This window comes from Acanthopagrus latus, chromosome 15 (assembly GCF_904848185.1).
Source record: "Acanthopagrus latus isolate v.2019 chromosome 15, fAcaLat1.1, whole genome shotgun sequence".
NCBI lineage: Eukaryota > Metazoa > Chordata > Actinopteri > Spariformes > Sparidae > Acanthopagrus > Acanthopagrus latus.
The window spans coordinates 24,319,493-24,333,410 of NC_051053.1; the positions used below are offsets into that span (position 1 = coordinate 24,319,493).

The window sequence follows — 13,918 nt, forward strand, 5'->3', positions numbered from 1 at the left end:
CGTCGTGCTCCGACATCCGCCAGAAATATTAGTCCTGCGTATCTGTTCCGGAGGGCTCCGTTTCTGCGAAACCACAGATGAGATGATTTTAAAATGTACGTGTCTTTATGTTGCAACTTTAGGTTAGTTTAGGTTCAATTATTGTGTCACAGTGCTGTGCTTACACTTGGTCAGGGTTAGAGAAACATCGTGGTTTGGCTTAAATGCCTCTTTTCGTGACCACAAACACGACAGACTCGGACTGCGGTCGGCCAGCAGCCTTGTTCTGTTCAACTAACTGTTGTTGTTCTCCCTAATGAGGTGTTATTAGAAGCACTGGATGTATCCCCCCTCTGTAAATTATACCTGCTGACAGCCACACATCAGCAGAGTCCTGTGTGTGTGTGTGTGTGTGTGTGTGTGTGTGTGTTGGTGGGTATTTGTGTGTAAAGCAGGCGGACAGCAGGCGTCGTGACGCCCCATCACATCTCAAAGCTCTGTGTCCCCGTGTGATCGTTTCAGCATGAAGAGAGGAGAGGTGGGCCTGTGACAAGAATTAGCCTGACATCTACAGCACATGAATGCTTCACAAAGCAGCAGACGGTGAAGTTATCTCCTCTCTGCAGACAGATGCTTATTAATATCCCGCAGAAATGTCACACGGCGAAGAAAAGACCCATTCAGAGGCAACTTTTAAAAGACCGAACAAGCACAGATGTAAATTTATGGTGATCAAATCGACTGTTTTTCTGCAGGAGTCATTGATTCAGACATTAAGTTTCTAAACCCGAAATGATTTCACTTTTTTGTTTGAAAGGAGTTCATTGATTTAACTCTACTGTATTATTTCACACACACTCACACACTCGGCTTTTACAATACATGCTAATTGAAACGAAGTGGTGAATAAAAAAAAAAAAAAAGAAACGAGTGAACAAAAAGGTTAAAAGAGCGATAGCAGAGCAGCTGGAGAGGAAAAGATGAGCCCGCCTCGGAAAAAAAGATCGAACATTTTATTTTCACTGAACAGAATTATTTCTTACTAAAATATCTGTACAAATTAAAATCTTACAGCAAGTCGCTCATGTACAGTTAACCTCCAGACTGTTGACATCGTTGTGTTGCTGTATTTCAGGAGTGATGACACCTGGAACGGGAAGCCGATCCCTCAAATCAACTCAAAGTGACGTAGAGTAAACGCTTCACGCTGCTCCTCAGTTTCTGTATTCATACATTTCACAGATGACAGGGCTTTGTCAGAGCACAATAAGCTGAATCTGATCACGTTCACTGGTTTTATGTTCAGTTCGTGTTTGTCCGATGTGGTGGAATGAAAAGCAGCGCGCCACTTTCTGCAGGGATGATTCTGAAGTTTAGCATCGTCCTGCTTCCCCTCGACAAAAAGAAAGCAGGATTCTGATACTTTCACATTTGGTTCAGCAAAAATAATCTTCACAAATTAACACCACGGTGATTTCTGAAGCATGAATCCATTCGGCAGAAGTAAAAAGCTAACTCTATTTAAAGGAACGTGACTCTGGAGGGCACTTTATCATGTTTCATCTGCCAACAGGGGGACGATCCTTCCTTACATAAGCTGTTATTGATTACTGTCACTTTACATTTACATTATTTTCGCTCCATCAGAAGATGAAACATGATTTTTCTTTTCACACCTCCATTCTTGTTTTGCTTCTCGGAAAACTGTCTCTCAGAAAAATGACATTCCTGTTGAAATGCTTTAGTTGGAACGATGTTGGGGACAGAAACAGTGGACGTGTCTGTAGTTAGAGACGGCGAATGTATCTGTCTCAATACCTTTACCATTCAAATCTACATGGAGAGCCGGAGGCAGGAAAAGGCACAGAAAGAAGAAAAATCTGAAAAGAACATTCGAGCTGAGCTTCAGGCTGTAACGTAATGAAAAAAGAGAATCACCGGTGAATAAAACACAAATAATTTATGAAAGAATGAGAAATGTTCAATGTGAACGGATACATTTTGCTTTTTCATGGTCGGTGCAAACAACATGAAACAACTGAGACGGAATAAGTGGTCACTACGCTCACTGTCTCAATGACATTACAATTATTTTCCAACGTTTCCAGCATGAATAAAATGTTTTTTCAGTCACCTCGAAAATACGGTTCATCGTTTCAAACGTTTCAGTAGCACAGAGAAAAGACTGATTGATATAAAGTCATAATTATAAGATTTACATCATTCGATATTTACAATTGTTCTGGCGTATTATCAATTCGACATTTTGTTCTTGTGCATCTTTATACAGTCTTTACAAAAATACAACCACAGAAGAAGAAACAAAAAAAAACAAACAAAAACAAACAAAAACAAAACAACACCAACCCAAAGAAGACAGAACGTGAGTGAATGGTTCTGTTCCCGTCTCGATGAGCCGCCGCTCGGGCTCAGTTTGTGGCGTAAAGCACTGAGGCTTGACAAGGCATCTCTGTCTCCGTCCGTCCCCTCAGCAGGTCAAACCTCCACCCTAAATAAAATACTCCTTCTGGTGCTCGCTCGGACCGTTCTGGGAGCCGCCGAACGCCAGCTCCGGGCCGTCTTCGGGTTTTACTGTCTTTACTTCCTGGCTCTGGAACGTTCCTTTCCTCCTGTAGAGGACTCGGGCCATCACGGCTAATGCAGACAGAACCACGAAGATCACCACCGCTATCACACCTGCAGAGGAGAGAAGCGTTACAGATGATCAGCGGCGGGAACGTGGACCGTCTTTACTGAAGGTTAAGAGCAAACAGTCGGTCATTAAAGGGGTATTAATCACTTTTTTATCACCCATATGTAACGTGATATGACACTCAGTTGCCACTACAAGTCTGTGGATGATGTGTTTAAGTTATTTAACGGTGCTGGATTGTGGATTTCTGTATGATGGACTTTATGCGTGTTCTCGAGTGCCTCGCTCTCTGCTCAGATAGCAGGGAGCAACAGAAGTTTACATAAACTAACAACCGGCTTCCTGCACAACACAGACGCTCCACAGAGCCCCATTAAAAACAAAATGTCGAGACTCTGATTTTCTCACTGCAAAAGTTGGGGCGGACTTTATATTTCCAGGGAAAAGAAAGAAAGTTGACCAAAATTAGATGAAAAATACACAAACCACCTCTAAAAGTGCTTGTTTTTGCCACTCAAAGGCCAGCGTTTTTAATCTAAATGTCCGGCCACATTACAGACTCGTTTCATACACAGACAAACCTTTTTTTTCTTTTGGTAACTATCGCTATGGTCACTATGAGGTGACAACAACAGTGGAAATGCGAGAATGAATTAGAGTGAAATTTACAAAGTCACTGTTTGAAGAAGAAAGATGGCAGGTTCGTACGTATGAATCATTTGAACTCTGACACATGTAATGAAGATGCATTTTTCTCTAAGTCACTATTTAGTGGAGGCAGCTTGTTACGGTCAGTTACGGTTTTGAGGTCGAGGACGTTGAGCATTGTCGCTTTACACTTTGGCTTTAGTTTATTTGTAAAGTGCTCATCAGTTAAATACGGTTCAATTGGAAATAGAGCATCAGTTGTTGACACTTACTGTTTTATCCTAAGTTGCACGACTTCACTTCAATATGTAAAGAGACAGAAGTGGAAAGAAAAGAGTCTGATGTAAAACTCAGTCTTAAAACTGCTAACAGCGAGGTAAACTGCAAAATACAAACCAAGAATAAAATGCATAATTTATCGACGTGTTCATTTTGATTTGCAAACCTTTCCTGCTAAACTCAAACGTTCCTGTCGCTGCGCTTCAGACTGACACTGGCTAATATGATAACTGCCTCAGTTGTACAGATTCCACCGCAGGGTGCTCAAAAACATGTCAAGTGGGAGTTTCAGAAAACAGTGAGTAATGTTTTCATGATGTATTTGGATCCGTGAAGGTCTTAAAACATTCATACTTTAGTACATTTTTAATTGTTAGCATGCAAGAAGCAGATTACAACTGACGGCTCTGTGACTTCAAAATCCCTATTTTCAAATTGGGGATGAAACATTACATTTGGAGATAAAACTCTTTGTTAAAAACTGTTCAGTGACCCAACAGGCAGTGAGAAAAACATCCGATTGCTTCGGCTCCATCATTAGTTATGCAGTCAGCTCATTTTCCCAAGACTCCCTGGGCATTTTCATCTATTAGAAGGTCTCTGAACCAATGTTAGCTTAAAAAAAAACACATTTAATATGGACAATAAAGTCATTTGTATTCTAATTAGTTTGGTTTCCTTTGTGTGCTTAGACACAGTCACGCTGTTTGAGGGACGACTCGGGGCTTCATTTAAACTGCTGCGCGGCATGCAAATTTTATGAGCATGCTCCTGCCTGACGAGAAATGAATATTTCACAACAAATGAAAAGGTCTCCGCAAAACTTTGTGTGAAGGTGCAGAAAGACCTGGCAGGAACACAAGTTTTAAGCAGCGTCTGATACTGATTGATGAAAAAGCCTTGCTGTTGTTTTAGTACCTCCAATTAGAGCTGAGTCACTCCTGACGGCGTTCACCAAAGGCTGACCAGTTCCCACTGATCCAGACTGGCCTGCAGCAAAGACAGACAGAAGAGGTAGAAAACAGAGACGTAGATGTAGAAAGAAAAAAGAAAAAGAGAGAGAAGAAAGTAGAGATGCGGAGGAAGGATCACCGGGGAATAAAAAACAGAGTTGAGAAATAAAAACAAGAAATGAGATGAGAATAAAAAAAGGAGTTCAGTCAGGACATGAAATATAGAAATGTGAAAGATTCTGCAGAGGGATGATCACAGGAGACACGCGGAGGCAAACAGGAGTCATGCACAGACCGACCATCACGGCAGACGAAGCTTATTGGATACCACAGCACATCTCCACACAATCCTCTGTGTGCGTGACCACATGGGGGGGAAGATGCAGCACAGGAAACTCTACCCTGGTCTGAATTAATTTCCTCACGCAGTGCCCATTAACCCGATGCCATTACATCATGAGAAACCCAAAGGTCTCATTGTAAAGACCGAGTGGTAGCACCCACACAGAGATCTGGACGGTACCGCCCAACGATAACCTTATTAATATCCATTAACTTCAGCCCCTTGAGAAAGTGCGTGCTGTAATTGTCGGCATCCACCTTTAATATGAGACTCTAGTTCCTGCGAGGGCACGCAGGATTTTAGAGAAAAGCTGGAGTTTGGGTTTAGTGACTCGCTCATCATTATCCAGTTGTGTCCTGCTTACAAAAGCTGAAACACAGTCTTGAACATGTAAAATATTTGAATGCATCATTGATTTGCAGAAAAAGTTGACAGCCAACATTTTATCCAGGCGGCTGGGCTGCACCGTCTTCCTTCTTCACTCTCTGATGTTTCATCTGACAACGTCACAGATGTTGTGACATTGTTGGAAACGTTTGGGATAATTTATGTACACAATTCAACAAAATAGCACGCAAAGATCGTCTTTTTTTTTAGACTTCAGTGTGGAAAAGTTATTTATTATATATGTAAATGAGAGAAACCTCAAAGTAAAATGAAAGAGTCTTGATTTTCTATTTTTCAAGAAGCAATTTTTATCCACAACACTGTGTTTGTCATAAATCCACTGTTTTTTCTTTGCTGTTGTAGGCCGAGTCTGAGAAACTTTTGTCTCGAAAGTGTGGAAATTAAACTGAACTTTTAGCTCTTCTCACCTTTTGTTGTAAGTAAGAATAAACTATGATGATTCAGCAGCTACTGTGGGATTATTTCCATTGTTTCAGAGAGGGCAAAGCTGTTTTTTGGACACATTTGAATAAACATGTCTCAAGCCTTTGGGAGGCCATTTCCCACAGCAGCTGTTGACATTTGAGAGCCAGTTTGTTTGTTGCAGACTTATTAGTGTGGTGCACTACAGACTGGAGCGTGTCATACTGTATAACATAAACTTTGAACGTCGCTACAAGTCTTTTTCTCTTCAATCATAGCATTCAGCAATGACATTCAGCATTTTGGAAGATGCATTATACGGTTAAGTTTGTTTTTCACTCAGAAACTGAAAAACTTCCCCTGTTGTCGCCGTTGTTTCCGAACTGCTGAAGCACACAAGTTCTTTGTTTGGTGTCGTTGTCGGTAACCACACAGCCTCAGGGCGATCATCACCGCCACCCTCCAGGATTACCCTCATTTGCAAGTAGCCAAAAATAACATGTAAATGCAGATATGTGGCTAAAAGACTACGGCAGTGTTTTAAATCTCATCTGCATAACAGATACTAGAGCGAACGTTAAATGGAGCCTGAGGCGGTTACAGCGCAAAGACAGGAAAAAACAACAAGCGTCTCCTCTGACCTGATAGGTGGTGTGTTGTTTCTGCTGCGTAGGGATTGGCTGAAGTGGAGCCACAAATGGACTGGACCAGCGGGCCGGTAACAATGACAGGGCTGGTGTCTTGGTGGAGCAGAGCGGCTTTCAGAGGGCTGACGGAGTTAAAGAGCACAGCTGACAGACAGCCTGTGAAACCCGGAGAGGCGATCCGAGACAGCTCCGGGTCCAAATCACCAGAGTCTGAGCAGAAGAAGAGAGAAACGGAGCCTGGTGTTTTTTTCAGAACAGTAAAAAACAAAACAAAACTGAGTATTCGGATGGAGAAATGATTTTTACTGGGACAAATTGTGAGGTCAGTGTTGGGCAAACAAGTTGAGATCATTCCTCGATTTGAACGATCAGATATTTTATGATACTCAGGAGATCAGGGGCAAAATATTTCTTGTGCGTAGAAACAAAACTGTTGATATACTGTATGTTATATATACTCTGTGACATCAACAGTGTCAAACCTTTTCTCAAGTATATTATAAAAAAGAGACGGTAACAATCAGGAACATTACAATTAGTTCCAAGTGAGTGATTTGGCTTGTTTTGTGAGGTAGAGCTCTTACATTTTATATAAAACTCAAACATAATGGAACATGGAAAAGGTTAATTACAGTCCATAAGCAAATTAGGCTGTTCTTGTGAAAACTAAGCTCAAACGTTAATGTTGCGTTGATTTGCTATGAAGATGAGCCGACAACGGTAACATCCGTGAAAAGCGACGCGTGGAAGCATTTTAGGTTTCTACAACGCAGATGGCGAAGTCACAAACAAAGACGAGACTGTTAACAAGACTAACTCTTCAACAACAACAAATCTGCAGACTCAGCTGCTAGCTAAACGTCCAACCGAGGCAGGAGACGCACAACAGATGAGCGGAGTCGCGTTTGATAAAAACGTCGTTTGACTCCATGTCTGCCTTTCTGAGGCTCTCAGAGGCCACGACGGTTAAGGCAAAGTAGAGTAAAGTAATTATTAAATACTTGTCCTTTAAGAAGGGACAGAGAGAGAGAAGGCAGAATATTTTGTTCATGACAGAGCTGCAAAATAACTAAACCTTCACCTTCACGACATGCAAATCAAATAAATCAAACCAATCCTCCCTCAGTATAACCTGTATCAGATTAAACATTTACTGCACTGTCTGATTTATAACCCATTTATTAATGTGTGAATCTAATGCTGCTGATAACGACAGGGTGGCAGTGCTACACCTGGATCTGATCTGGGAAGTCCCACAGCCTCTCATCTTATTAACAACCTACTTCTTAGTCTGTCTCTGAAGGTGCTGTTCAAAAAGAACATAACTGGGTCATGACAGAGTAAATTACAGCGGAGCTATGTCTCTATTAGATATCTGATCTGTTTCACAGGCTCACCATGCGGAATAAAAACAAGAGCAGGGGTAATTGGTGGCAAAGTCTTTTATTCTGAGGGAGACGGACTCCCTGGATAGATTCCAGCTAATGCAACATCAGTGGTCTGATGTTTGTTTTTGTCCGTGTCTGGTCGGGGGAGAATCAGACGCAACAGCTTCTTTGTTCGACGCTGCATTAAGCCCACTCTATATGAAAGCACTGGGCTGATACTGAAACATTCATTATACCCTGGTGGTACCTGACCATTGGTCCACAGAAGATGCAATATATATGAGGTGGGATCATCCGGGAACCCGTAACCTCACAATAGAACATCCTCAGACCTATTGTGGGTTTTTATGTGTCTGGCAGAGTGAGTGCGCTGTCTGGAAAGTTTGAGAAGTTGCTGTGTTTACGCGAGCGCAGCGGCAAACAAGAAAGAAAAGTCGTCTTGCTGAGCTGAGTTGCAGAATACGAGTGGAGGATTTATCAGCGCATCGTGAATACATCGCTTACCAACAGCTGGTCTGATGAATATCTAGACGGCGTGCTGTACACACTGAGCGCTGGCCTTAAAACTGATCTGCGTTCGGCCCAAGTGGTATAATGGGTGCACATCCAGAGCGCTGTTGTGACAACACATCGCAACAAAAAGTCTGTTATCTCCACTTGTGACAAATGTTTTTTTTTATTTTATTTTATTTTTTATAAACTCCATGGATTCCTGTATTAGCTGCTAAGTAGGAGCTCTGTTTTCGTTTGTGGAATATTATTCCACCATAAGAGCTCAGCCTTGATGTACAGAGACACGGCAAGACTCTTCTAAAAACCACACTGGAGGGCAAACTGAGGCAGACTTGATGAAAACCAGATGCTCAGTCATCAAACAACATCCTTAAAGTTTTAGTCTGAGATGGGACTTGATGAAGGCTACGTGGAAGTGTCTTAATCCTGGAATATGCTAACTTCTGCCTGTAATGCCCACATTGAGGCTTTAAAAACCCTCCATAAACCACCAGGTTACAGTGGGTTTCAATTCGGTCCCATCTCTTAAATATTTCAACAAATATTAGGTAAGTTGGCAGGAAATATTCTACCTCTGCCTGAGGGATGAATAAAACTGATTTTGGGAACTTCCTGACTTTTGCCCCTGTGCCACCATGAGTTTGCCATCCGTGTGCTTTTGTTTGTCCACCCTGCTGATGTAACATCTGCTTGGCCTCTGTGGCTCCTCCTGAGGTTTCTTCCATTTATTCCCCTTCTCTGTGAAAAGAGTTTTTTTTTTCCGGGGGAGTCTATTCTGACTCGAATCGAGGCTGTGAGGACAGACGCTGTCGTGCACCGTACAGATTGTAAAAGTCTGCGGAGGCAGAGTCATTTCTCATTTTGGGTATTGTTGTTTCGATAAAACTGACTTGACAACTGTTAGATCAGTTGCCACAGATTTTCCGTGTCCCCATCAGGATACATTGCAAAAACGTTCTTGATCCCCTGAATATTTTAGAGTTTGCTCAGACTGGTTTCAGATTTGTTGACCGCAAACCCTCAGTGAAGGTTGGCCTAGTTTACCCAAACCACGGATCAAAACAGATTATAATCTGCTGTAAATCTCAAGAATATAAGAACAGACAGTTTCCCGACACGGCACGTTTTAACTACAGCTGCTGGTTGAAACAGTAAAGAGATTAATGTGGATTATACTCAAGTAAGTCCAGAACAACAGCAGACTTTACACCACAATCAAGCTGAAAAAAATGCTTTTTTGGAAGGTAAATAGAAAGTTAATTACCCTCGGCAGTCCGACTGCACTCTGCCAAAAACTAAGTACCTGAATCCCGTCTGATCCGAGTGCTGAGGGCGCCAGGTATGAATATTCGTTCTCTGTTTGATCTTCACTCGTTTAATCCTCTAGACAACACTTTCCAATACCTCACTGTCTGGTACGGCAGAGTATCTTTTGAAATGAGTCTGTGTCTGAGTGCTCTGCCGCCTCAAAGGCATCGTCTGGATCTCTGATGCCGCCTCACTTACTGTGCACTCTGCCGAGGACCAGCGACCTGATGGCGTTGAATTCTACATCAGACGTCACGTTGAAGTCCTCTCTGGCATTCTGGTCAATCTGAGAATTGGAAAAAAAAAAGAAAAGTTTCAGTTTAGTTTATCAGATGTTGACGGGAAAGTACACCTCAACGTCAAAGGAAGGTAAATAAATCAAAGCGTAGAAACCGATTACACAACGGGACACCGCTGGTTTTTGTGATTTTCCTCATGATTGCGGAAACTTTGTATGTTTATCTGAGCCTGAAAAACCAGTTGAGCATTTTATGCAGGAGGATGGAGAACTCAAATCTAGCAGAGAAAGTCTTCTGAAGTTTTGAGGAAAAAATGTTTCACCACAGCTCAGCCTTTATTAGCAGCTCGTCACTGAAGTCGACTGACAGAGAAGATGTTGAGAAAATCAGTGTGACTCAGGGCTTAGTACTGACTGGAAGGTATATTTCAGTCTAGTGTGTGTGTGTGTGTGTGTGTGTGTGTTACCTGCACAGAGACAGCGTCTGCCAGTCGTCTGATGGTGACGGCATGAAGCTGTCCGTTAGCGAGGTTCCTCACTTTGCTTCTCAGGATCTCGGCATCTTTGGTGCCGTCCAGTCGGTACCTCACCTCCAGCTTGTCTGCATACACAAATCACCAAAACACAACACTGGTTTGTTCCCTTCCAACAAACAAAACAAGCCTTTTATTACCTCGACTGAGGAGGTAATGTTTTTTACCTGTGTCTGTTTGTTGGTTGGTTTGTCAGCAGGATGACAGAAAAACGACAGATTTCCTGGAAACTTGGATGCAGGATGAGTCTCGGCCCTTAAATAGTCCCTATTAACTGTCGGTGCAGTTTGGATTAAAGGGCAGCTGCAGGGATTATTTCTGACTTTCTCTGACATGGAGAGATATCAATAACTTTCTCAGGGAATAATACATGGAGACTGACAGAGGGAATTAGGGTTCTTCTCCAGCTAGTTCTGGTTCTGCCCCGGGGTCTCCTTCCAGTTGGCCGTGCCCATAAAACTGATGCCTGAACAACCTCAGCTGGCTCCGTTCGACACGGAGGAGTAACGGCTCTACTTCCAGCTCCAGGAAACTTATTTCAGCCGCGTGTATCCGCAGTGAGATTCTTTCAGTCGCTGCTCGAAACTCTTGACCGAAGGTGAGGGTCGGAACAGATTGATAATAAATCGAAAAGCTTCGCCCACAACTCTGCCGACACCGTGCCAAACTGAACCGAGCTGCTCCATTTTCCCTCCGCTTGTGAACGAGACCCCGAGGTACTTAAACTTCTTTGCTTTAATTTAACACTTTGAATATTCAAGATTTCAACCTCTACAATGTACATTTCAGCTGCAAAAAACGCCACCCACTTTATAACAAAGAAGAAGTGCTAAAGTTGGCAGCAGCCGCCCTCTCACCCATCATCTCCTTTTCAACAGAGATGTTTTATTTCAGAGCGTATCAGTGCGAATCAGGAGGGAACCGAATGTTCCAGAGCAACAGCAGCCAAAGAACAAGCCGGAAAATATTTAGTATTGTGCGAAGTGCTGCCAGTGATGGTCCTCAGAATCACGTTAATCTGTACGATGATCACGTCGCTTCGGCTGGATAACGTTTTACTCCACTGACATGAAAACCCCGTCATGTCTGTGTGGGTGAGGAAAATGTAGGTATTCCATTCTACAGCGCTAATGCATAATAACTAGTGCCTATTAAAATATTTTGACTTATTCATATGAGCATATCTTGGGTGATAATTGTAAATGCATGTATTCCTGGTCAGGCTGCAGTGTGATTGGATAGAGGAGGATCAATATATACAGAAGAGGCAGAAAGTGAGAGCAGAACTAGAGATTAAACTTTTACATCATACATTAATCATATTTTTCCAACCGGCTAATTATTCTTTAACATTTAAAGCTTGCCTTTTTTTTTCTCCACCACCTACACTTACTAGAGGAGCGAGTCAGCATCTTCCAGCATCCTCACCCGGTAACGACCACCATGAAGAGGTCACAAGACAGCCGATTGTCTCAACGAGCTCGTGGGCCGGTGAGAAGCTGGTGATGGCTGAACTTTTCACACGTCAGAACTTCACTCGTCGCTGTTTTCCTGCTGAAGCCTTTTTAGTTTAATGAGGAAATGAGTGAGTCTTAAGCAGAGGAGAATGTGTTTATAGCAGCTCCGGTTCACGGCTCTTTAATCCTCTTCGGTGATTTGAACGTTATGTCAAAATGAGTTGAAGGGGCATTTTATATCTTCTGTGCTTTTCATGATGCTAAAAAAAAAATAAAGAAGGCTTTAAAAACATGAAAGAAATTGCCAAATCAGTCCAAAGTCCTCAGTTTGTTTGCCTAAAATGTGAAGGTTGCAGCGTCTCTCACTGCTGATGACACAGCAGAGCATCGAGATGCTCGCAGAGTTTTATCCCCCCAAAACAAATCTGCTCCTGAGTGTCTGATGAACTTGTGCTTCTGTGTTAATGCAGCATCCTGCCGACCACCTCATCATCCTCCTCCTCATCATCATCCTGGTTAACCCTGCAGTCTGGGTTATTACAGCGGCCTATTCACAGTCTATTTACTTTACTAATGTAGGTGGAATCCCGCTGCAGCCTTGGTCGTCCCTTTTTTTTCAATCCAAAAATGACCCTGCTTGCTCTTCTTCTGACTGAGCCCATTAGAAGCTGTTTAAACAGTGAAGTGTATAACAGCGGAGGAGAGGAGGACCGGATGAAAGGAATGATAAGAAGGGCTCGAAGAGTCAAGGAGAAGAAGAGGTGAAGGATAAGAGGAGGTTTGCTTTCACCACCGAGGACGTTGTTGATCAAGAGGTGTCTGATCGCTGCAGCGTCATAAAAACATGCAGTAAAAAATCTCTCTACCTGCTCTGAAAATGCATTTAAACCTATTATTTTAATAAGGTGCTGAATAAAAAGCTGTTAGCTTGTTTCATTTAATTAGTAATTATATCTATACACTCACTCTGACTTTATTAGGCACAGTGAGCTAAAACGAGTGCGCTCTAATGAAACAGTCCTGCCATAAATCTTCACTTCATGGAGGTCGTAATGTTCAGTTTTTATTGAAGCTGTTTTAGCGAGGCTCTGATTAAAACGTGGATCTATGGACCCTCTAACACAATGAATTGTGGGAGACAAAAGCCTGAATGTGACAGCACCATGCACATTATGGATTCTATACAGTAACAGGGAAATACAGTGAAGCTGACAGCAGCAACAACAGGGTTATAAAAGCTGTGGAGTAGAATCAGTAACCAAAAGTCACATTTGATTGTTAGATTATTAAATGCAACCACACCGTTCTTCAAACTCAACCTTCATTTTGAGCTTCTGGACATCATCCTGCACAGTTGTAATGATTTTCCTCTGACACAGTCTGTTCAGAGACAGACAGCGGGGTGGAAACAACACCAGCAACATGAGAGTGGACGGGGATGATTGGAACTGTGACCTGGGGAAACGTAGCGAGCCCTTTTCTACTTCCTGCCTCGCTGTCTTCAAGCACCCTTACTCTGATGACACCCATCTTCGAATATGGCTCACATCTTTGATCTCAGCTCACACCTTTCAAGTTTCATGATGGTATCGTGCACATTTGTGGCCATCATAGAGAAAAAGGACCACATTGTGCCATTGTGCCACACACACACACACACACACACACACACACAGGACCCGATGCTCACCGTGCTTGTTGAGCAGCACAGCCAGGTACTCCCTGCGGTACGAGCCCACGTAGAGGAGCAGAGCCGGACTCTGGCTGGTCCTGAAGCTCAGGGAGATGTTCTCTGCTCTCAGGGTCGTGTCAGGCAGGGCGCTGCTGCTCCTGTTCGGCTCTTTGAAGGTGTAGCTGATGGATGTTCCCGGCTTGAAGCTGGCTGAAACCTCTACAGCGAGGGGAGACGTGATGAATGGATTTTAAATTTGGCTGCTAAAGGACTGACGGGAAAGTTTCTCGCCTTACAACTTCTGCTTGTTATAAAAAAAAAAAAAAAACTTTTTTCATCCTCGCACGTACACCCACTTAACAACTCACACGACAGGATGATTTGCATTCAAATGTGAATATATATTAGTAAAAGCATATTCTATGTCTCCACACTGCATCTAAGTAGCAACTAATCCTGTAGGGGACTGGACTGTAACAGCGCCTCAGCTGCAGCGA

The 13,918-nt window shown here is 42.8% G+C and overlaps 1 protein-coding gene across 2 annotated transcripts in view; it reads right to left on the reverse strand.

Moving 5' to 3' along the window:
* Positions 1-978: 978 nt before the first annotated feature.
* LOC119034180 (contactin-associated protein-like 4) overlaps positions 979-13,918 on the reverse strand; it is a 66,453-nt gene continuing 53,513 nt past the window's right edge. Inside the window, exons 19-24 of one of the 2 annotated variants that reach the window (XM_037124969.1) lie at positions 13,440-13,640; positions 10,227-10,360; positions 9,720-9,807; positions 6,307-6,522; positions 4,478-4,549; positions 979-2,676 (exon numbers count right to left, since the gene is read on the reverse strand). In XM_037124969.1, the coding sequence (XP_036980864.1) occupies positions 2,489-2,676; positions 4,478-4,549; positions 6,307-6,522; positions 9,720-9,807; positions 10,227-10,360; positions 13,440-13,640 (899 nt within the window). In that variant the 3' untranslated portion in view covers positions 979-2,488. The remainder of the gene's footprint in view (positions 2,677-4,477; positions 4,550-6,306; positions 6,523-9,719; positions 9,808-10,226; positions 10,361-13,439; positions 13,641-13,918) is intronic. The other variant, XM_037124970.1, reaches the window with a different exon arrangement.